The 22,690-nt window shown below is 42.6% G+C and overlaps 1 protein-coding gene across 2 annotated transcripts in view; it reads right to left on the minus strand.

Annotated features, from left to right (window-relative positions):
- The window catches only part of DESI2 (desumoylating isopeptidase 2), a 45,284-nt gene extending 28,400 nt beyond the window's left edge, over nucleotides 1–16,884 (minus strand). Inside the window, exon 1 of one of the 2 annotated variants that reach the window (XM_005216811.5) lies at nucleotides 16,605–16,884. In XM_005216811.5, coding sequence (XP_005216868.1) covers nucleotides 16,605–16,646 — 42 coding nt within the window. In that variant the 5' untranslated portion in view covers nucleotides 16,647–16,884. Of the gene's footprint in view, nucleotides 1–15,847; nucleotides 15,911–16,604 lie in introns of those variants that run through there. The other variant, NM_001100384.2, reaches the window with a different exon arrangement.
- Nucleotides 16,885–22,690: the final 5,806 nt, after the last annotated feature.

Here is a 22,690-nt window from a genome sequence, read left to right on the forward strand (position 1 = left end):
TTTTAACTGAATGAAACATGATGTGGGCTTCTCAGGTGATGCCAGTTGTAAAGAACCCACCTACCAATGCAGGAAACACAAGAGACTTGGGTTCAATCCCTGGGTTGGGAAGATCCCCTGGAGGAGGGCATGGCAACCCACTTCATTATTCTTGCCTGGAGAATCCCACAGACAGAGGAGCCTGGTGAGCTACAGTCCGTAGGGCTGCAAAGAGTTGGACATGACTGAAGTGACTTAATGCACAAAGCATAGTGGAATAGAACTTATCAGAGGATATCACATACACACCGAAGTGTTTCCTAAATATCTGGTTTCAGTTACATGTGAGTTTAATAAGTATTATATAAAATGTATATCTCAGTTGAAAGTTAAAGTTGCTCAGTTGTGTTTGACTCTTTGTGACCCCATGGACTATATACAGTCCATGGAATTCTCCAGGTCAGATTACTGGAGTGGGTAGCCATTCCCTTCTCCAGGGGATCTTCCCAACCCAGGGATTGAACCCAGGTCTCCTGCATTGCGGGTGGATTCTTTACCAGCTGAGCCAGAAGGGAAGCCCAGGATAAAATTGAGAAATGGTTCTAGACGGTTCTCCTAAATTGCATCTCAGTTTAAATCTTATTTAAAATTTTTACTTACCTGCAAAGCTATAAATAAAGTTAGACAACTTTGATTAATAAAATGTATGTGTCGGGGACTCTGCTAGACACCAGAGATCTAAGGATGATCAACTCACAGTCCCTGTCCATAAAGAACTCATTAAGAATGTAAACAATCAATCACAATTTGATAAGTGTTAAAACCAACATGTGTATATATCATAAGTAACTCATTTTTGGGATGTCACTCTAACACATCCTTTCATTTACTTGGTCTTTCATAATAGTCCACACAAAATATGTAAATCACTTTTGGGATATTCAAGCAAGTAATCTGCACCCAAGGCCACATAATAAGTGGCTAAGTCATACATAGAGCCCAGGTTTCTTAGCCTTCATCTACTGCTTTTTTAAATCACATGACTACTTCCTAATAGTCTCATGTGGCTTTGATTTTCTTTACATAGTCTTGCAGTGTCCTGAACAACTTCAGAATAAGATGGAAATCATTAATATTAGTTTATCGTTTTTCTTAAGTGTGAAATTTTGGTGACCTATCACGTACCATCGCAAGGAAAAACAGCCATCATTACTCTTTGCCTAAAAGCTGTATGACATGCCCATCTTACCTAGTTTAGCAATGTAGAGACCTCCTACCCTGTGAACTATAACTAACCTTCAAATGTGAAGGAGAGGGAAAGTCTACAAGATGTGTTCTTTTTAGAAACTAGAAACTTCCACGGTACTTCAACCAGACAACTCTTTTAATACTATTCAGCAGACTGCAATACACACAACAGATTATAACTGAGGACTGCTGGAGACAATGAACATGTTAACCTTATCTGGTGGTTCATTTAACTCAGTGCTGGACAGTGAGTTAGAAATTACAATAATGCTATGGTATACAAACCAATCTCAAGCTAAACTGTTTTAGTTTCCATAAATACTTCAAGACTTATAAATTACTTCCATTAAGTTCATATGGCAGAAAGGCTGAAGACTAGCTGTCAACTCTAACACCCAAGGGGATAAAAAAGGCTACACAATTAACCCCAATTTTATATATTTAGTATGACAGAGATCTTGGAGACGATGTCAAATGTACAACAGCCCACTTGTATAAGATCTAAATTATTAATTTTTTATACAATTTTACAAGTTGGTTTTCCATTTACAGTTGTTATAAAATATTGACTATATTCTCCATGTTATACAATTATATCCTTGAGCCTGTCTTACACCCAGTAGTTCGTACCCACTCCCCTACCTCTCTATTGCTCGACCCCTTCCTGACGGGTAGCCACTAGTTTGTTCTCTGCATCTACCACAACCTGCTTTTAATGCTTCGACTGGGGTAGCACTTTGCTCTGTGGACTAACTCTCCTTCAGATAAAGTGAAGAAATCCCGAAAATCAAGCTGTTAGGTGTTGCAACTACTGAAAGTATACAAACGGAAGCTCACTTAGCTTTTACAATCCTGCAAATAACAACACAAGCAATAACAACAGCTAACACTTTCTAGTGCTGATCATGTGCCAGGTATCATTCTATGCATCTTATATAAACTGACTCATATGATCCTTATAAAACCCTATGAGCCAAGTACAGTACTACTCCAATTTAATTTATTTTTTTGACCATTTGGCATGTGGAATCTTAGTGCCTTTACAAGGGATGGAACCGGCATCCTCTGTATTGGAATCATGGAGTCTTAACCACTGAATGGCCAGGGAAATCCTATTCCCATTTTAGAAAGAAACACTAGCACAGAGAAGTTAAGTAATTTCCCCAAAGTAACACAGCTGAAAAGCAGGATGGAAAATACAAATCCATGCAACCTGATGCCAAGGCTAAACCACAAAGACAAAGAACTATTAACACATTTCACTACTTTCAGTAACAGATTGCAGGCATGACCAAGGAGAAGGCAGGCCTGCCCCAGCCTTCTTTCTCATACTGATACTCTTGTTCTGAACCAGTGTGGATGCTCTGTGACTCTCACTCGCCACCCGACTGGCCAGGGAGACCTGTCAAGACACCTGAGCAACGCAGAACCCTGCATGCATACTTCTCCATCCTGCAAGCAGCAGCCACGAACAAGATGACACAGTCGAGGAAGAAACTGTTTCAGAATGACAGGTCCTAGGGGAACCTCAGGTTAAGTCCAAGAAACCTTTTTAAAGTACTGTAATTACTATGTACCAAGCTCTGGGAATAAAAAGAAGAGTAACACACGGTCTCTACCCTCAAGTTCACTGCAGAATGAATAACTTAGAAAATGCAAAAAACGGCTTTTTTTTTTTGGTTGACCATGTCACGCAGCATGTAGCATCTCAGGTTCCAGACCAGGGATTGAACCCATGCCCCCTGCAATGGAACGAGAACTATCAACCACTGGACGGCCAGGGAAGCCCTGCTGCATTACTGCTTTGACACCCACAGATAGAAGAGCAGGTCAGAATGAATGTGAACTGAAACATCATAGCTCTTGCTTGCTTCGTTATTTGTTAGCCTCTTAAAAGTGATAAATTACTTTGGAAGCTGATTTAAAATGACATAACCCCCCAGGCTGAGAGCACGATGGGAATATCATGGTACAATATGGTGGACAGTTAACAGAGACAATATTGAAGTATCTCACTAGTTCTCCTTGACTCAAATGGCTAAGAGCTGGAAAATATTACAGCATATTCGTATGCTGACTGGAATGAAAGTAGATAAAAAAAAAAAACCGAAGAGACAGAACAGAAGACAATTCTGACAGCAAAGTCCTTTCATAGAAGAGCATGGGTTTCAGCACACAGTGGAAGGTTTGACCTCAGACAGGGACATGGGCAATTCAGTCCCATTCCATGTAATAGGAGGGAGATGAACAGTGGTAGTGGAAGGATGAGAACATTCTCTTCAATTTTTTTTTTTTTTTAATTTAAATGAAATAAGCAGTGAAGTCATCAGCTGAGAGTAAAGAAGGTGGAAAGAGCATGAAATACTGCAATTGTCTTGGAGAGTGGGTAAGTCAGTTGACCAGAGAAATAAGGAAATGTTGCCAAATGGCATTTAGGGTCCTCCTGGGGTTTGTGGTCATGATTTTCAAGTGAGATTAGTCTGTATGGTTGTACATTTTTCTCTAGCTGCATTTGGCTGCTGAGGTGTTGAGTAGATAGAGAGTTCAATTTAACTACAGCAGCTAGACAAGTATGACAGAGAGAATGATTAAAATGGTAGACTACAAAATCTAACTTGGATGGGGTGGTGGGAGTAAGGAAGTGATTATTAAGAAACTGACTCATGTAATTGTGGGGGATGGCAAGCGTGAAACCTGCAGGACAGGACGGCAGGCTAGAGAGGTGGGAAGAAGTGATGTTACAGCCGTCTGACGCAGAACTCCTTCTTTAAAGGATCTTGGTCTTTTTCTTAACGTCTTCAACTGATTGGATGAAGCCCACCCACATTATGGAGGATAATCTGTTTTACTCAAAGTCTACTGATTTAAATATTTACCAAATCTAGAAAATATTTTCACAGCAACACCTAGACTGTTGCTTGACTGAAAACTGGGCTCTATATATCCAGTTGACACAATAAAACCAACCATTTACAAAATCATTTACAGAAAAGGATGAGGATGTAGGGGATGTTTAAAAATCACTACCCATTCATGGGTTCCGAAGAGCACAATGAAACTTAGTTTATTGCTGTGTGTAAGATTAGGACAAATAAAGAGAAATACAGCACTTTCCATGGATGAGGGGTGCCATATGGTGGTTAATGGCACAGATCTTAGTGTCAGAGCTCTTGGTTCAAAACTGCTCTATCCACATGTACCCCCGTGCTCATCGCAGCACTGTTTACAATAGCTAGGACATGGAAGCAACCTAGATGTCCACTGGTGGATGAATGGGTAAGAAAGTTGTGGTATATATACACAGTGGAATATTACTCAGCTATTAAAAGAACACATTTGAGTCAGTTCTAATGAGGTGGATGAAACTGGAGCCTATTATACAGAGTGAAGTAAGTCAGAAAGAAAAATACCAATATAGTATATTAATGCATATATATGGAATTTAGATGGAGAAGGCAATGGCAACCCACTCTAGTACTCTTGCCTGGAAAATCCCATGGACGGAGGAGCCTGGTAGGCTGCAGTCCGTGGGGTCTCGAAGAGTCGGACACGACTGAGCGACTTCACTTTCACTTTTCACTTTCATGCACTGGAGAAGGAAATGGCAACCCACTCCAGTGTTCTTGCTTGGAGAATCCCAGGGACGGGGGAGCCTGGTGGGCTGCCGTCTATGGGGTCGCACAGAGTCGGACACAACTGAAGTGACTTAGCATGGAATTTAGAAAGACGGTAACAACGACCCTATATGCAAGACAGCAAGAGAGACATGGATATAAAGAACAGACTTTTGGACTCTGTGGGAGAAGGCGAGGGTGGGATTATTTGAGAGAATAGCACTGAAACATGTATATTACCATATGTGAAATAGATGACCAATCCAAGTTCAATGCATGAAACAGGGCACTCAAAGTGGGTGCACTGGGACAACCCTGAGGGATGGGATGGGGAGGGAGGTGGGAGAGGGTTTTGGGATGGGGGACACATGAACACCCGTGGCTGATTCATGTCAATGTATGGCAAAAACCATCACAATACTGTAAAGTAATTAGCCTCCAATTAAAATAATTTAAAAAAGCCCTGCTCTACCACTTAAGGCATGAGTCTGAGCAGGCTCTTCAACTAAGCCTGCTTCACCAAAAGGGATACAAGAGAATGGTTTATTACAATGGTTGGCATACAGAAAACACACAAAACTGTTAGCTCTTATTATTATAGGAAAAGACTCAATATTGTAAATCTATCTATTCTCCCCCAAGATTATTCACAAATTTAGTGTCATTATATTTCAATTTTCAATGAATTTTTTTATAAACTGAGTTTAAATTGTTTGAAAAATAGGTATGTGGAGGAAAAAAGAGACTTCTGAAGGAGAATATGAGAAACTCATCACCAGTCATCAAAACACAGTAGAATACTACAATTAAACACCTGTAATGGTGCAGGAAGAGGTAACTAAATAAATGAATAGTACAGAAGGTCAAGAAATAGACATATATAGAATGATAATTTAAGATAGGATAAATGTACCATGCACCTCCGATGAACGTGGGGACTCACAGATCGTTCATTAATTAGCACTGGCTTTTCACTTGGGAGTAGACGTATAAACTCCTTCTGTAATTTTAGGCTAGTGGAAGCCTTTTTAGGGATGACATGAGGCTGAAATGTTATGAAACTTTAAACAGTTTTATGGGCTACGGGGTATATAGCTAAGGAACGGAAAGCAGAGACCTGGAACTGATACTTGTATAGCCACGGTCGCAGCAGCGTTACTTCCAATAGCTAAAAAGTGAAAGCAAACAATGTCAATCGACAGATAAACACACAAAGTGTGGACTATTATTCAGCCTTGAGAAGGAAAAAACTGACACGTGCTCAACAGGGATGAACCCTGAGAACAAGACGCAGAGAGAAATAGGTCAGTTACAAAAAGACAAACACTGCACGATTCTACTTGTATGAGGTGTCTATTCATAGACAAAGAAAGCAGAACGGTGATAACCAGGGACTGAGGGGAAGGGGAAGTGGGAAATGGTTGTTTAATGGGTATAATCTCACTTTTGAAAGATGACAAAAAGCTCTGGAGACTGGTTGCACAACCATGTGAATGTACATTGAACTACGCAGCTAAAAATGATCAAGACAATAAATTTCGTGTATATTTCAATAAAATTAAAGAGACAAAAAAAGTTTGGAATTTTTTCAGAGCCTTACAAAGTAGTCCTAGAAAAGAAAATGAGTAGTAGCCACAAAAACTTTGGAATGATAATAAACGGAAACTGGCCCAGCCATATACTAAATATATTGTAAAATTATATTAATTAAAATAGTGTAGTAATGAGACTAATCAATTCTGTATGGGCAAGAATTCAATATTATGATAAGGATGACATCACAATTTGGTGAGGAGAGACTTTTATTTCAAATAATGTGGGGTCAACTAGTTAATTTTTGAGTTTTCATTTCATGGGTAAGGGACTATCACAGTCAAATACTAAAATACATTCCAGATAAATAGAAATGAAACTGTTTTACACATATCTTGTTTCCCTTTACTATTGCTCTGCCTTTCTCATAGTTTAATACTCTGGATATTCATTGGGCTGATGCTGAAATTGAAGCTCCAATACTTTGGCCACCTGATGCGAACAGCAGACTCAGTGGAAAAGATGGTGATGCTGGGAAAGACTGAAGGCAAAAGGAGAAGAGGGAGGCAGAGGATGAGACGGTTAGATAGCATCCTCAATTCAACGAACATGAATTTGAGCAAACTCTGGGAGACAGTGAAGGACAGGGAAGCCTGGTGTGCTGCAGTGCATGGGGTGTTAGAGTCAAACCACTTAACAACTGAACAACAATAATAATATTATTTTGGCAGTCTTCTCTTTATATTCTAATAAAATATCTAATATCACCCAACTGGGTAATATATGAACAATAATAGTGCTTTGGAATTTAAATATCTTACAGAAAATCTTGACAGTCAACAAATGGAAAGTATAACTTGTCTTAAGAAAAATCTGTTTAACAAAAGAATTCACCTAAAATAGTAGGCTCTAAATTTAGTTTCACTAAACTCTGTTTTGTTAACTTTATCCCTCATCACGTGACCTTGGGACTGATATGCACTGCACCACTGTAGTCTGAAGGATCTGCAGTCAGTAACACGCTTGGACCCTTAATATCTGAGTACCTGTCAATCAAAAAAGCTTCCATACTTTTCGAATACGTTTGACTCTTTAACAACATGGGAACGCCTGAAATGTAGACTTTATTTTCCCCAATAACTATAGTCGGCCTTTGAATCCAGTTTCTGCATCTGTGCACAAGGAGGGCCAACTATGCGATTTGAGCATCTGCAGATTTTGGTATCTGGGGTGGGGCCTGGAACCAATTCCCCGAAGGGTACTGGGGGATGACTGAACATCAGATTTTCCATTTTAAGTTACTAGGTTAGCATTTATTCCATGGCAAGTCAAAGGACTGCTGAAAGGGAACACTGAACATTTTGGGGTTTACAAAATGTCTTTCACAGATGGTGTGGTAGGCAGAATGACTTCTTAAGATGTCTAGATCCTGGTCTACAGAACCTGTGAATATGCTATATTACATGGCAAAGGGACTTTCAGAAGTAAAGTTATAGACTGCAAGATAGATATTCCCCTGGAATACCCTCGTGGGTCTCATCTAGCTGGGTCTCCAGCATTGCAGGCAGATTCTTTATTATCTGACCCACCAGGGAAGCCCTCAAGATACATATTCCCCTGGAATATCCTCGTGGGTCTCATCTATTTATAAAACCCCACAAAAGCAGAGAACTTCCTCTGGATGGATGTGGAATCGATGTGGCAGAAGGGGAGGCCAGAGCTATCTAAAGTGTGACAAGGACTCAATGCATTATTGCCGGTCTGAAGATGAAGGATGCAGGTGAGGAATGCAAGAGGCTTTAAGCACCTGAGAGAGGCCTGGCTGACACAACAGCAAGGAATGGGACCTCAGCCCTACAACTGCAGGTAACTTAATTTTCCTAACACTCTAACAGGCTCTGCAGCAGATTTGTCCCTGCAGCCTAGGCTGGCTGATGACCTGCTTCCAAACCTGTGAGACCCAGAGGAGAGGAACCAGCCTAGTCCACCCGAACATCTGACCTACGCAAGTGTGAGAGAATAAATCTGCACTGTCATAAACCACTAAGTTTGGGGCAATTTGTTATTGTGGGAATATAAAACAAACATATGGAGGCACTGGATTCTTTTACATACTAAACCACCCTCCGCCCCCCAAAAAAAGGAGGAAAAAAGAAGAGCAGATACTGTTAGGGATAATGTAAGAGGGCAGATTTATGACTGTCCTTTTTTTTTTTTTTTTTAAAGCTAGACCTGTGGGTCACTGTTTTTAGAACAAGTGGTAGGAGAGTCACTGGTCCAAGAAGCATACTTGGTACAAGAAAATTTAGTCCAGTTCCCATTAATCAGGAATTACTTCCTATTAATCAGATACTGACAATGTTTTTGGAGGGATTATCTTCCAAGGAGTGACTAACACCCAAGTGCAAAGAATAAACCAGTTAAGAACATTTCTTCAGTGTAGTTCCACAGTGTTTAAAACAACCTCCCTCCCCCCGAAAAAAGCTACGCCACAGAACAATAATTGTATTTTTTCCTATCCTATTCCCCTTCTTGGTCACCCAATTCCAACAATAAAGCTAAAATCCTACAATAAACTAAGTAAAAGTACAGGAAAAAAACCCCCAGCAACAGGCATTTGACACAGGAGAAGAGGGATCAGATAACTTTTTCATACCATTTAAGTACTGGCACCATTCCAAATAAAACTGCCTAGTCAAAATCCCATTCATTTAGTAAATATTACTTACAGAACAGCTTCTAGTGACAGGCCCTGTTCTAAACACTGGTGACAGTACAATGCTATCAAGTAATTTCCCCTTCACGGATCACTGCCTTGCTGTGCCAAAGGGACTTGCATTACTCGATGAAGCTGTGAGCCATGCCGAGTAGGGCCACCCGAGATGGACCGGTCCTAACGAAGAGTTCCGACCAAGCATAATCCACTGGAGGAGGGAATGGCAAACCGCTCCATGAGAACCTCATGAACTGTATAAAAGGACAAAAAGACACGACACCGAAGGACGAGGCCCCCGCGGTCTGCAGGTGTCCAATACACTCCTGGGCTACTAATAGCCCAGAGAGAAGGAAGCAGCTGGGCCAAAGTGCAAACGACGCTCAGTTATGGATGTGTCTGGTGATGAAAATAAAATCCGATGCTGCAAAAAATGGTACTGCATAGGAACTGGAATGCTAGGTCCATGAATCAAGATAAATTGGACGTGGTCAAGCAGAGATGGTAAGAAAAAACATCGACATCTTTAGTTCACATCAGTGAACCAAAATGGACGGGAATGGATGAATTTAATTCAGATGATCTACTACTATGGGCAAGAACCCCATAGAAGAAATGGAATAGCCCTTATAATCAACAAAAGAGTCCGAAATGCAGTACTTGGGTGCCACCTCAAAAATGCCAGAACGATCTTGGTTCGTTTTCAAGACAAGCCATTTAACATTACAGCAATCCAAGTCTATGCCCCTGCCACTGATGCCAAAGAAGCTGATTAGTTCTATGAAGACCCAGAAGACCTCCCAAAACTAACACCAAAAAAAATGTTCTGTTCAATGGGGATTGGAATGCAAAAGTAGGATGTCAAAAGATATCTGAAATAACAGGCAAATTTGGCCTTGGAGAACAAAATGAAGCAGGGTAAAGGCTAACTGAATTTTGCCAAGAAAATGTATTGGTCATAGAAAATACCCTTTTTCAACAACACAAGAGACGACTTTACACATGGACATCATCAAATGGCCAATACTGAAATCAAATTGACTACATTCTTTGTAGTCAAAGATGGAGAAGCTGTATACAGTCAGCAAAAACAAGACCTGGAGCTGACTTTGGCTCAGATCATCAGCTTCTCATGGCAAAATTCAGGCCTAAAGAAAGCAGGGAAAACCACTAGGTCAGCCAGGTATGACTTAGATCAGATCCCCTATGAATATGCAGTGACGGTTAATGAACAGATTCAAGGCATTATATCTTGCAGACAGAGTGCCTGAAGAACTACGGACGGAGGTCCGTAATATTGTACAGGAGGCAAACAAAACCATCCCAAAGAAAAAGAAAAGCAAGAAGGCAAGGTGGTTATCTGAGAAGGCTTCACAAATAGCCAAAGAAATAAGAGAAGTGAAAAGCAAGGGAGAAAGAAAGGGAAAGGTATATCCAACTAAACGCAGAGTGCCTAAGAGCAGCACAGAGACAAGAAGGCCTTCTTCAGTGAACAATGCATAGAACTAGAAGAAAACAACAGAAGGGGAAAGACTAGAGAGCTCTTCAGGAAAACTGGAGATATCAACGGAACATTGTGCTCAAAGATGGGCACAATAAAGGACATAAACGGTAGAGACTATGTTTGTTTAATCTATATGCTAAGAAATGCCAGGCTGGATGAGTTACAAGCTGGAATCAAAACAGGCGGGAGAAACATCAACAACCTCGATATGAGGAGGATACCACCCGAAAGGCAGAGAGTGAAGAGAACTAAAGAGCCTCTTGATGAGGGTGAAGGAGGAGAGTGAAAGAGCCAGCTTAAAACTAAATATTAAGAAAGCGAAGATCACGGCATCCGGCCCCATTGCTGCTGCTGCTAAGTTGCTTCAGTCGTGTCCGACTCTGTGCGACCCATAGAGGGCAGCCCACCAGGCTCCCCCGTCCCTGGGATTCTCCAGGCAAGAACACTGGAGTGGGTTGCTATTTTCTTCTCCAATGCATGAAAGCGAACAGTGAAAGTGAAATCGCTCAGTCGCGTCTGACTCTTCGCGACCTCATGGACTGCAGCCCACCAGGCTCCTCTGTCCATGGGATTTTCCAGGCAAGAGTACTGGAGTAGGGTGCCATTTCCGGCCCCATTACTGCATGGCAAATAGAAGGGGAAAAGGTGGAAGTAGTCACAGATTTCCTCTTGTTGGGCTCTAAAATCACTGTGGATGGTGACTGCAGCCCTGAAATTAGAAGACATTTTCTTCCTGGCAGGAAAGCTATGACAAAGCTAGACAGTGTGTTAAAAAGCAGAGACATTACTCTTTGGACAAAGGTCTGTATGTCAAGGCAATGGCCTTCCCAGTGGTCACGTAAGGTTGTGAGACTGGACCGTAAAGAAGGCTGAGTGCCAAAGAATTGATGCCTTTGAACTGTGGTGGTGGAGAACACGCCTGAGAGTCCCTTGGATGCAAGGACATCAAACCAGTCAATCTTAAGGGAAATCAACCCTGAATACTCACTGGAAGGACTCATGCTGAAGCTGAAACTCCATTATTTTGGTCATCTGATGCAAAAAGCTGACACAATGGAAAAGCCTATGGTGCTGGGAAAGCTTGAGGGCAGGAGAAGACGGCATCAGAGGATGAGATGGCTGGATGGCATCACCGATGCAATGGACATGAACTTGGGCAAACTTCAGGAGATGGTGAGGGACAGAGAGGCCTGGTGTGCTGCAGTCCATGGCGTAGCAAAGAGTCGGACACAACTGGGCGACCGAACGACAACAATCAAGTAACTTGCAGGCTAGTGGGATGGGCAGAATGATAATACATGCAGTTACTGAGACATGTAGAAAGTACAACTAGGGCCCAGAAGTTAAGGCAAGTCTGATGAGTAAAGGCTGAGCTACAGTCGGAAGGAACAGGGGTTGTATTAATAGCTGAGCAACGTTGGAATTGGACACTCCACACAGAAGGATCAGCATGTGTAAAAGACATTGGTTACAGTATAGCCTATTTGGATAACTTAAAAATTTCATTGTGTAAAGAGTGAGTATTAAAGTATATAGTGTATATAAAGTATAAAGTATATAAAGTATATAGTGAGTATAAAGAGTGAGTATTAGGTGGAGGAGTGGTAGCAGGGGACTGGTAGCAAAGGTTTTTTTTAATGTCAGGTGGGCACCAAAAAAGGCCTTAGTTATTAGACTTTATCTTACAGGTGAATTTTAAGCAGAGGAATGGCACCAATCATTTATGTTTCAGGAAGATTACTTTGGTCACAGAAGGAAAGACGGATTAAAATGAAGTAATATTTGAGACTGAAACTCATAAGAAGTCTATTACAGAAGCAGAGATAATGAGGGCCTGAACTTGAGAAGCAATAGTGGAAATGGGGATAAGAGAACTAAAGAATATTCAGAAAGTAAAGTATGTGATAGACAGCACAGGTTCCCAGCTATCCGCCTACTCACAACTCACCACAAAGGCTGGAAAAGGCACACACCCTCCTTCTCAGCTTCATCACAGTCACTGTGAACCAACTCTGGACAATCTCTCAGGAAAGGAAGGTGGCTCTTGCAAAGTCTTTCCCTTCTACTATTAAAAGGAGAGGTGCATGTGGAGAAAGGTCCTACCTACCTGTCTTCACAGCTCAGTGAATGAGGACACCATGGTGCGTGACAGTCATGTTACAATGACGAGGGGACGACGCAGGAACAAAAGCCAACAGGCCTAGGACAGCTGAGTGAAAAGATGAAAAAGTCTTGGTCCTTGCTGACTTGGCTGAGCTGCTCAACTAATACAGGGACTGCTTAATCTCTGGATTAAGGATCCTTCCAGTTTAAGTCACTGATCGTCAAGCTCTCTCTTACTTTCAGATAAAATTAACCAAACTAAGAGACAGGAAGGGTTTGAAGGGTTTGTAATAAAAAGTAATTTAAGTTTTACTCCCAAGGTGTTGGCTTGGGAAACTGAGCAGAAGATGCTAGTTATCGAGATAAAATTACAACACAGGAAACGTGTGTGTGCACGCCTGCGGGCGCATGTAGGAGGGAGGGCTGGGTAGAGAAAGGGGAAGGGGCCTGAGGTCAGGAAAGGAGAAAGGGGAAAATGTTTGTTCCTGGACATGTTGATTTAAAGATACTATGGAATCACTTAGGTTAAAAGCATATTCAGGTGAGTCTGAAACGCTTTCAAGAAGACGGAATTAGATTTACAGATGTGCGGGGAGTCAGATCCTGTCATACCTGAATGGCCTCACACTCTTGGAGAAGTACAATGGGGTGGGGAGGAGGATCAAAAGAATGGAGTCCAGACAAAAACTTCTTCATCTGAAGACTCCTAGAAGGTGTCTATGACTCTGAAGATGCACAGATACTACTTAAAAATCGGGAAGAAAATTGTTTATAGAATGAAATCTACAAACATCATTATATTACTGCATATTTTTGGTTTCTAAAAATTCATTTAGCAGCACAAAATCTGAATCTATGACAAAGGAAGACCCTGTGCACAAGTGACTGCCAGAGACTGGCCCAGCAATTGAAGCTAACCTGAATCACTTGCTTTACTGTGTATGCCAGTAAATTAGCAATATGTGAATAACCTCATTCCCAAAATACATGTGAAAGAGTTATGGAAGAAAAGAAATCATCAGCAGCTCCCAGTCTACTGAACAGGAAAAACACAGTCAACTAGAGCAGGCAACAGTCTCACAGAGAAAGAGGAACAAGGATACACCGCAAGAGGTGCCTATGAACAGTGGCTGTAAGCACAAATCAAAGGCTGATTTTCATGCTTACAAAGTCTAGACGAGACAGACAGCTGATGTACCAGGCCTGTACCGACAGACCACAGCAATCCTCATCAAAGGCATTTATGATGAATAGGAAGTACTACCAAAGATAAAAGGAATTTGCCCTTGACATCAAGCAAAGATGCTTCAAAAACCAAAACCGACTTGAGAAAAAATGAGTATAATAGCTACAAATTTATACCTCAATCCACTGGTCTTGATTCTAAAACATAACTCTGACCACACTGCTCCTCACCTTGAAAACTTTAAGTGGTTCCCCCTGGCTCACAGACCATCCCCTCAGCCCCAAACTAATAAAAATTCTAGCCAAACTGAAAGTTTTGTCTCCTCTCATGCCTCCTCCACTCCAGCTACACTGCATTTCCCAAATACAACCTGTGCTTTCCTCCTCCTGCCCGTCTGTCCGTGCTGCCTATTCCTTGCCTGCGGAAACTCTCCATTCTTCAGGGTTTCCCCCCTTTATTCCTCAGCATTCCATGATCCTACGAGAGCGCTGTCTTCTTGGCACCTTGTTCTGCTCTCACCAAAACCATGGCATTGTTCCGAATTGTTACGACTGGTGTATCTCCCCCACGACACTCTAAATGCCTCACAGAAGAAAGCGTAATTCACTCATTTTTGTGACTTTCACAGGGTTCTAACTAAATAACTGTAGGTTGCTGAGTTAGTGACATAAGACACTTACTTACAGACCAAAAGCCCTCAGGAGAACATATAAACTCAAGTTTATTAGAAGTCTAGTAACAGCTATTTACCATTTCTGATAAACATTCACATGCTCCTCCTGTTGACAGGAAAAAGCAATATATAAGAAATAAACACAGGAACTATTCAGTAGAAAAAATAATGAAACAGACTGTGGTCTAGAAATTCTAGATCCTATTTGTAGCTCTCTGGGCAGGTACCTTTTTCTCTATTTACTTTGCAACTACCTACTTCACAAAAGCTATATGAAGAAAAATATCTTTGTTATCTAGTTAACATTTTAAAGATCTTTCAGAACACTCCTCCCTTCAAAACATACTGGTTTGAGAATCATCTCTAGCTTTTCCTACGTTTACCACATAGCAATGATTTCTGTTATTCATAGACTACCTAAAGTGTAAAGAAGCCCATTATAAGCCAAAGAATATATCTCCAGTTTTATTAAAAAAGCAAAATGTTCTCTTCCTCTACTTTCACAGATTTCTTTTAGGCAATGCAACTGGCCCTCTGGCCACTGCATAATCTTATCTATAAAGGGGTTTAACAACCTAGAAGAAAATGTATACTGTGCTCTCAAGAGCAGAATATATCCTGAGGGATGGTGTGCAACAATCTGCACGAATAAATAAGAAACCAAATTCAGATATCTCAAGGGGGAGTGGGCAGAAAGAGTAAAAGGGCAATAAAATTCTTGAAAAATCAAGGCTTCCACAGCTATGCACAAAAAGTCTAGATCTAGAGAATTATTTCTTAACCAGTGACATAGGCCAAAGACTTTACAAAGTACCATGCTCTTTTAAAATCTCTGGTTCTGATTATTCCTCTCTGGAACTTTTTCCTATCATACTCCATTCTTCTCAGTATGCTAACCTATCTCCTTTCACCTCCAAGTTCATATGCAAACTCAAAGGAGTACTCTCCTCAGGTCCCAAGCAGTCTCTAAGGCCTTCTCACATAATTCCCAGATTGAGGCATAGGAATTCCTTCCTACCCAAGAGGTTACAGTGCAAATTTAAAAACTTAAAAACAATACAAGGGAACACAACGTTGAGATCTGTGAGTGAGAACCAAGACTCCTAACCTCCCGTATCTTGGCTCTTCTTCATCTTTAAGCCAACAAAAACAATGCTGGGGACTTTTTCACTTGTCAATCCACTTAGGAAATTTTAAACATCTCAAGTGGAGGTGACCTCTTATAAAACAAAAACTAATCAACCGAAAGGAAACAAACTCAAGCATGCATCTAACTGCAACAGCAACTGTGTACCGGTTATTTCAGTGGCGATTAAACGCAAACCAACGTCTGGACTCATTCCTGTGTGCTCGCAGTACTCCAAAAGTTAGATGACATAACAAACCCGTTCTTCTCTCCCGCTCCTGCGGCCACGTCAGATACCTGTTGCATCACCTGGTAAGACGTCTCCAGATTCTAGGAAAGGAGTACCACCATGAACCCCTAAATAGCTGGGCTATTTTCTGGATAAATTTTAGCCTCATTCATTTTAATGAGGTTGCCTTGGAGGCTAGGGTGTGTTGGCTCCTGTTCACCTTTAAAGAGACTCTAGCACTGGCGTCGACAAGCGGTGACTTTCTGGACTTGGAGGGGCTTGGGAGTTTTTGAAGACGGGCTGCTTCGGCAGAGCGGGCAACTGGGGTGGGAGAAGCGGGGTTGCCCCGGAGTTCCGGTGATGGAGTGGGAAGTCCGACCTGCGACCCAAGCTTCGCGGAAAGGGCACTGCTCGTCAGCCAGAAGGTCGGGCCCAGCCCAGGGTCCGGGCCAAGTCGGGGCACGAGGGAGGTTCGAGGCGAACCGAGTCTTGGCCAAAGCCCCGGGGCAGACCGGGAAAAGCTAACAAGCGCGTAAACGTTTGCAGGGATTAAAAAAATAATCGTCCCCTCCCCCAACCCCGGTGAACCAAGCGGGAGGCGGCGACGCCAGGCTGGAAACGCGAGGGGCCAGGTCCGAACCCATCGGCGAGAGAATGCCGGCCGGGGCCGGGCTCGGGCGCCGGCGCCGTACTCACCATGTCGTACACGTTGAGCACCACTAACTGGTTAGCCCCCATCCTCCTCCCGGCGGCCGCCGCCTCGCGCTCCAGCCGCTCCGTTCCGCGGGGCCGAAGCCGTTCTCACCCACGCGGACGCCTCAGGGGGCCGGAGCCGGGCCCTAAGCGCACAGCCCGGCCGGCGGGAGCCAGGGCGGAAGCATCGGGAAGCTACTCGCTCCCGGGCGCCGCCGACAGGACCCTCTGCGCCTACGGTGCCGGACCGCTGGCGGCCCGCTCCGGCTCAAGCGCCTCCCTCGGCGGCAGACACGTGGGGGAAGGCGGGGCCCGAGCAAGGGGCGGGCGCCGGGCTCCCGGGGGCGGGGCCGGCCGGGGCTGGGCCCGCCTGCGCTCTAGCCTCCACCGCCGCACTCGCACCTAAGATGGCGAAACCTTGGTACTTTTCCGCCCGGGAGGAGCGTGTTCCCAGAAAGACTACAATTCCCAGCATGCAATGAGGAAGCGCAGAGGCGGAGTCTCAACTGCAGTCTTTCCTTGCGGTGCACTTCCAGCTGTCGACTACAGTTTCCAGCATGCTGCGGGGGCCGGGTCCTGCTTGCCAGGCCTAGCCCGACTACAGCTCCCAGCATGCAGTGCTTGCGGTGTGCGCCCTTGCCTTGCCGTCCGTCCTTGTGGGCCCTGAGGTTGTCCATATGCTTCTTTTATCCGTTATTGTTGCAATTGGTATCTGTCGCGTTGAGCTTGATGAAGCCTTACGAATGTGGCAAAAGATTACATTGATAACCCTGTTTTCCAAGTCCCTCCTCACTATTATTTTGCAAGGGGAGAAAAATAGAGGAAGGTGGGTTACTGGCAGGAGAAGGGGTATAACATGCATCCAGTTAATTCTCAATGTGGAATTTTACATTTTATGAAACTATCCTGCTGCAATGGGAAGACAGCACAGTGCTCATAGATTAGCACAATCCTGGGACACAGTAGGTGCTTTTACATTCATTCAAAAAATATTTGTTGTGTACCTGCCCTTCACCAGGCAGTGATGTAGGCCCTGGGGACTATGGCGTAAACAATAGGGAGGACGAGCAAAATATGCTTTGTAGAGAGTTAAAATAGGATGAAGTGATTGAGAGTAACCTTATATTGGCTGCAGTGGGAAGGTCTGCGTAAGCTGCTGAGGTTTAAGCTCAGAGTTGAGTTCAGCTCAGTTGCTCAGTCCTGTCCAACTCTGCGACCCTATGGACTGCAGCACTCCAGGCTTCCCTTCCTGTCCATCACCAACTCCTGGAGTTTACTCAAACTCCTGTCCATCCAGTCAGTGATGCCATCCAACCAACTCATCTTCTGTCTGGTTTTCCTCCCACCTTCAATCTTTCCCAGCATCAGGGGCTTTTCCAATGAGTCAGTTCTTCACATCAGGTAGCCGAAGTATTGGAGCTTCAGCTTCAGTATCAGCCCTTCCAATCAATATTCAGGACTGATTTTCTTTTGGATTGACTGTATCTCCTTGCAGTCCAAGGGACTCTCAAGCATCTTCTCCAACACCACAGTTCAAAAGATCAATTCTTCAGAGCTCAGCTTTCTTTACAGTCCAATTCTCACATCCATACATGTCTACTGGAAATACTATAGCTTTGACTAGACTGACCATTGGCAAAGTAATATCTAAGCTTTTTAATACACTGTCTAGGTTTGTCATAACTTTTCTCCCAAGGAGCAGGCATCTTTTAATTTCATAGCTGCAGTCACCACCTGCAGTGATTCTGGAGCCCAAAAATATAAAGTCTCTCACTGTTTCAATTATTTCTCCATCTATTTACCATGAAGTGATGGGACCGGATGCTGTGATCTTAGTTTTCTAAATGTTGAGCTTTAAGCCAGCTTTTTCAGTCTCTTCTTTCACTTTCATCAAGAGGCTCTTTAGTTTTTCTTCGCTTTCTACCATAAGGGTGGTGTCATCTGCATATCTGAGGTTATTGATATTTCTCCTGGCAATCTTCATTCCAGCTTGTGCTTCATCCAGCCCGGCATTTCACATGATGTACTCTGCATATAAATTGAATAAACAGGGTGACAATATGCAGCCTTGACATACTCCTTTCCCTGTTTGGAACTAGTCTGTTGTTCCATGTCTAGTTCTAATTGTTGCTTCTTGACCTGCATACAGATTTCTCAGGAGGCAGGTCAGGTGGTCTGGTATTCCCATCTCTTTCAGAATTTTCCACAGTTTATTGTGATCCACACAGTCAAAGGCTTTGGCATAGTCAATAAAGCAGATGTTTTTCTGGAACTCTCATGCTTTCTCAATGATCCAACAGATGTTGGCAATTTGATCTCTGGTTCCTCTGCCTTTTCTAAATCCAGCTTGAACATCCGGAAGTTCACAGTTCACGTACCATTGAAGCCTGGCTTGGAGAATTTTGAGCATTACTTTGCTAGCGTGTGAGATGAGTGAAATTGTGTGGTAGTTTGAACATTCTTGGGCATTACCTTTCTTTGGGATTGGAATGAAAACTGACCTTTTCCAGTCCTGTGGCCACTGCTGAGTTTTCCCAATTTGCTGGCATATTGAGTGCAGCACTTGAACAGCATCATCTTTTAGGGTTTGAAATAGCTCAACTGGAACTCCATCACCTCCATTAGCTTTGTTCGTAGTGATGCTTCCTAAGGCCCACTTGACTTCACATTCCAGGATGTCTGGCTCTAGGTGGGTGAGCACACCATTGTGGTTATTTGGGTCATGAAGATCTTTTTTGTATAGTTCTGTGTATTCTTATCACCTCTTCTTAATACCTTCTGCTTCTGTTAGGTCCATTTCTGTCCTTTATTGTGCCCATCTTTGCATGAAATGTTCCCTTGGTATCTCTCATTTTCTTGAAGAGTCTTTCCCATTCTTTTGTTTTCCTCTATTTCTTTGCATTGATCACTGAGGAAGGCTTTCATATCTCTTCTTGCTATTCTTTGGAACTCTGCATTCAAAAGGGTATATTTTTCCTTTTCTCCTTTGCCTTTCGCTTATTTTTCTCAGCTATTTGTAAGGCCTCCTCAGACAACCATTTTGCCTTTTTGCATTTCTTTTTCTTGGGGATGGTCTTGATCTCTGCCTCCTATACAATATCATGAACCTCCGTCCATAGTTTTTCAGGCACTCTATCAGATCTAATCCCTTGAATCTATTTGTCACTTCCACTGTATAATCATAAGGGATTTGATTTAGGTCATACCTGAATGGTCTAGTGGTTTCTCCTACTTTCTTCAATTTAAGTCTGAATTTGGCAATAAGTTCATGATCTGAGCCACAGTCAGCTCCCAGTCTTGTTTTTGCTGACTGTATAGAAATTCTCCATCTTTGGCTGCAAAGAATATAATCAATCTGATTTTGGTATTGACCATCTGGACATTGCCATGGTCAATACTGAAATCAGATTGATTAAGCTCAGATCTGAATGACAAAAAAATCGACCCTACAAATATCAGGAGACAAAGGGAACAGCAAAGCTAATTGTTTCAACCAATTAGGAAGCTATTCCACAAGTGCATGCCAAAAGGTGGCTTGGATATTGGGGTAGTGAGGAACATCTAAGAAATTAATTTTGAATATTTTGGAAGTAGAGTCTACAGGACTTGCTAATGGATTGGATGTTAAGTTTGTTAGAGACTACTCTAGGATAATTTCTAGAGTTTTGACTTCAAAAATTGTGTGGATGATGGTGCCATTTATAAGATATGATAATTGGGAAGAGCAAGTGAGGAAGAGAGGAAGACTTAAGGTTTGGTCATTTTAAGTTGGAGATCCCTTTTAGACATCCATGATGTCAAGTACCAAAGTACATTTGTATGTAGAAAGAGAGAAATTGATAATGTAGGACAGGGGGTATTTCCATGGGTGAGGTAAGAAGGGAAAGAGATCCAATGCATAAATGAGGGGTTGGCCTTTAGTCGGAGTGATGCTTTATCTGTACTGACAGCATATAGGGTGCATATGATGGCATGGAAGGTATAGAAGACAAATGAAGGCAGTTCTTTTCTGATTTGTTTTGATTTTCTCAATGAATAAGAGGCAAGATGATCACTGGAGAGTTGGGGAGGGGTGGGATATAGGGAATTTGAAGAGAGCTGCTGCTGCTAAGTCGCTTCAGTCGTGTCCGATTCTGTGCGACCCCATAGATGGCAGCCCACCAGGCTCCCCCGTCCCTGGGATTCTCCAGGCAAGAGTGCTGGAGTGGGTTGCCATTTCATTTGAAGAGAGAGAAGGTATTAAATAGGGAATACAAATGTACTAGGGAAATAGTGTTGAATTGCCAGGCAGTGTTGAGTGACAGTAAATGCTGTGTGCATGACTGTCCTTAGGTTGTGGACAAAGTTCCAAAATTCTTTTTTGGTGTACCCAGCTGCTTTGTTTCTCTTCCTCACTGTGGCCTTCCTCTCCTCTAACCCAGTTGAACAAACTACAGGTGTCGGGAGAGGCAGGCGCTCTTCATTAAGCACATCATAACACCTCCTCGGAGAAGGCAATGGCACCCCACTCCAGTACTCTTGCCTGGAAAATCCCATGGACGGAGGAGCCTGGTAGGCTGCAGTCCATGGGGTCTCTAAGAGTCAGACATGACTGATCGACTTCACTTTCATGCATTGGAGAAGGAAATGGCAACCCACTCCAGTGTTCTTGCCTGGAGAATCCCAGGGACGGGGAAGCCTGGTGGGCTGCCGTCTCTGGGGTTGCACAGAGTCAGACACGACTGAAGCGACTTAGCAGCGGCAGCAACACCTCCTACTGAGGGCTCAAACTACTGGTTCATTTCACCTCTTACTCTAAACACCCCCTTTGCCCTTTGTGAGCTGACCTACTCTCTCAGCATGCCCCCATCTCCAATCTCCGTTTCTCTCTTTTTTTAATATTTATTTTTATTTATTGGCTGCACCAGGTCTTAGTTTGTTGACAGTCACTCTTTCATTTGTCTTTATGCAGACACATCATTTTACAGAGAGAAATATTTCCATGCTATTTTTCTATTGTTTTCCTTCTTCTCCAGTTTTGAGAGTTTTTATATCTTCCCTCTCTACATCTCTTGATTCATCCCTTCTCCCCCTCCCACAGTGTACAGACATACATATGCACACGATGTACACAAAATGCTGTGTACCTTTCCATACCTTTTCCTGTGTTCTCATATCAGAACTTTTGTTTCATTTATATAATGGGATCATACTGTAAAGACTTCCCTGCTGCTTGCTTTTCTCATTTAATGAAATCTTGCAGAAAATCTTCTAAATCAACACACTGATCAATATGGTCAATGAACAATCATTTATTCGACTGTTCACCTGCTGATAGACATTAATTCTCCCTCCAGCGTTCTGTATATGTATGTGTGTGTGTATATATATATATATATAAAATTCTGTGTATATATGTGTGTGTGTGTATATATATAATTCTGTGTATATATATGTGTGTGTGTATATATATGTATATATATATATATATATAATTCTGTGTGTATATATGTGTGTGTGTGTGTGTGTGTGTGTATATATATACACACACATTGATGTATATGAAACTGAGGAGGGCATGGCTACCTACTCCCGTATTCTTGCCTGGAGAATCCCCGTGGACAGAGGAGCCTGGCAGGCTACAGTCCATGGGGTCGCAAAGACTCAGACATGACTGAGCAACTAGCACAGCACGTTTATAAAACTATTTGATTGTATGTATATGTTGGTCCTCCTAACTCATGGATAAACTTCTAATTTCTAAGAGTGGGTCCAAGAGGATTCATATTTTTAATTGATCTTGCTAGATTGTTTTCCAAAAAAGCTTTAAAAATTCACTTTTCCTTCAGAAATGCAGAATTTTATTTTTTCTCATCCCTGATTCTCATTCCTTCCCAAGAGTGTTATCCTTCTGAGTTTTTGCCATCAGGCAAGAAAAGTAACCTCACTGTAACTTTGGTTTATATCTTTCTGACTGCTGGTGTGATTGAACATCCTTGGTGGATAAGCACCTAATTTGGAGCCAGTCTGCCTGAGACCTCACTTACCAGCTGTGTGACTTTAGAAAAATTATTTACCCTCTCTGTGGCAGTTTCCTTGTCTCTATAATG

The sequence above is a fragment of the Bos taurus genome, chromosome 16, assembly GCF_002263795.3.
Source record: "Bos taurus isolate L1 Dominette 01449 registration number 42190680 breed Hereford chromosome 16, ARS-UCD2.0, whole genome shotgun sequence".
Classification (NCBI taxonomy): domain Eukaryota; kingdom Metazoa; phylum Chordata; class Mammalia; order Artiodactyla; family Bovidae; genus Bos; species Bos taurus.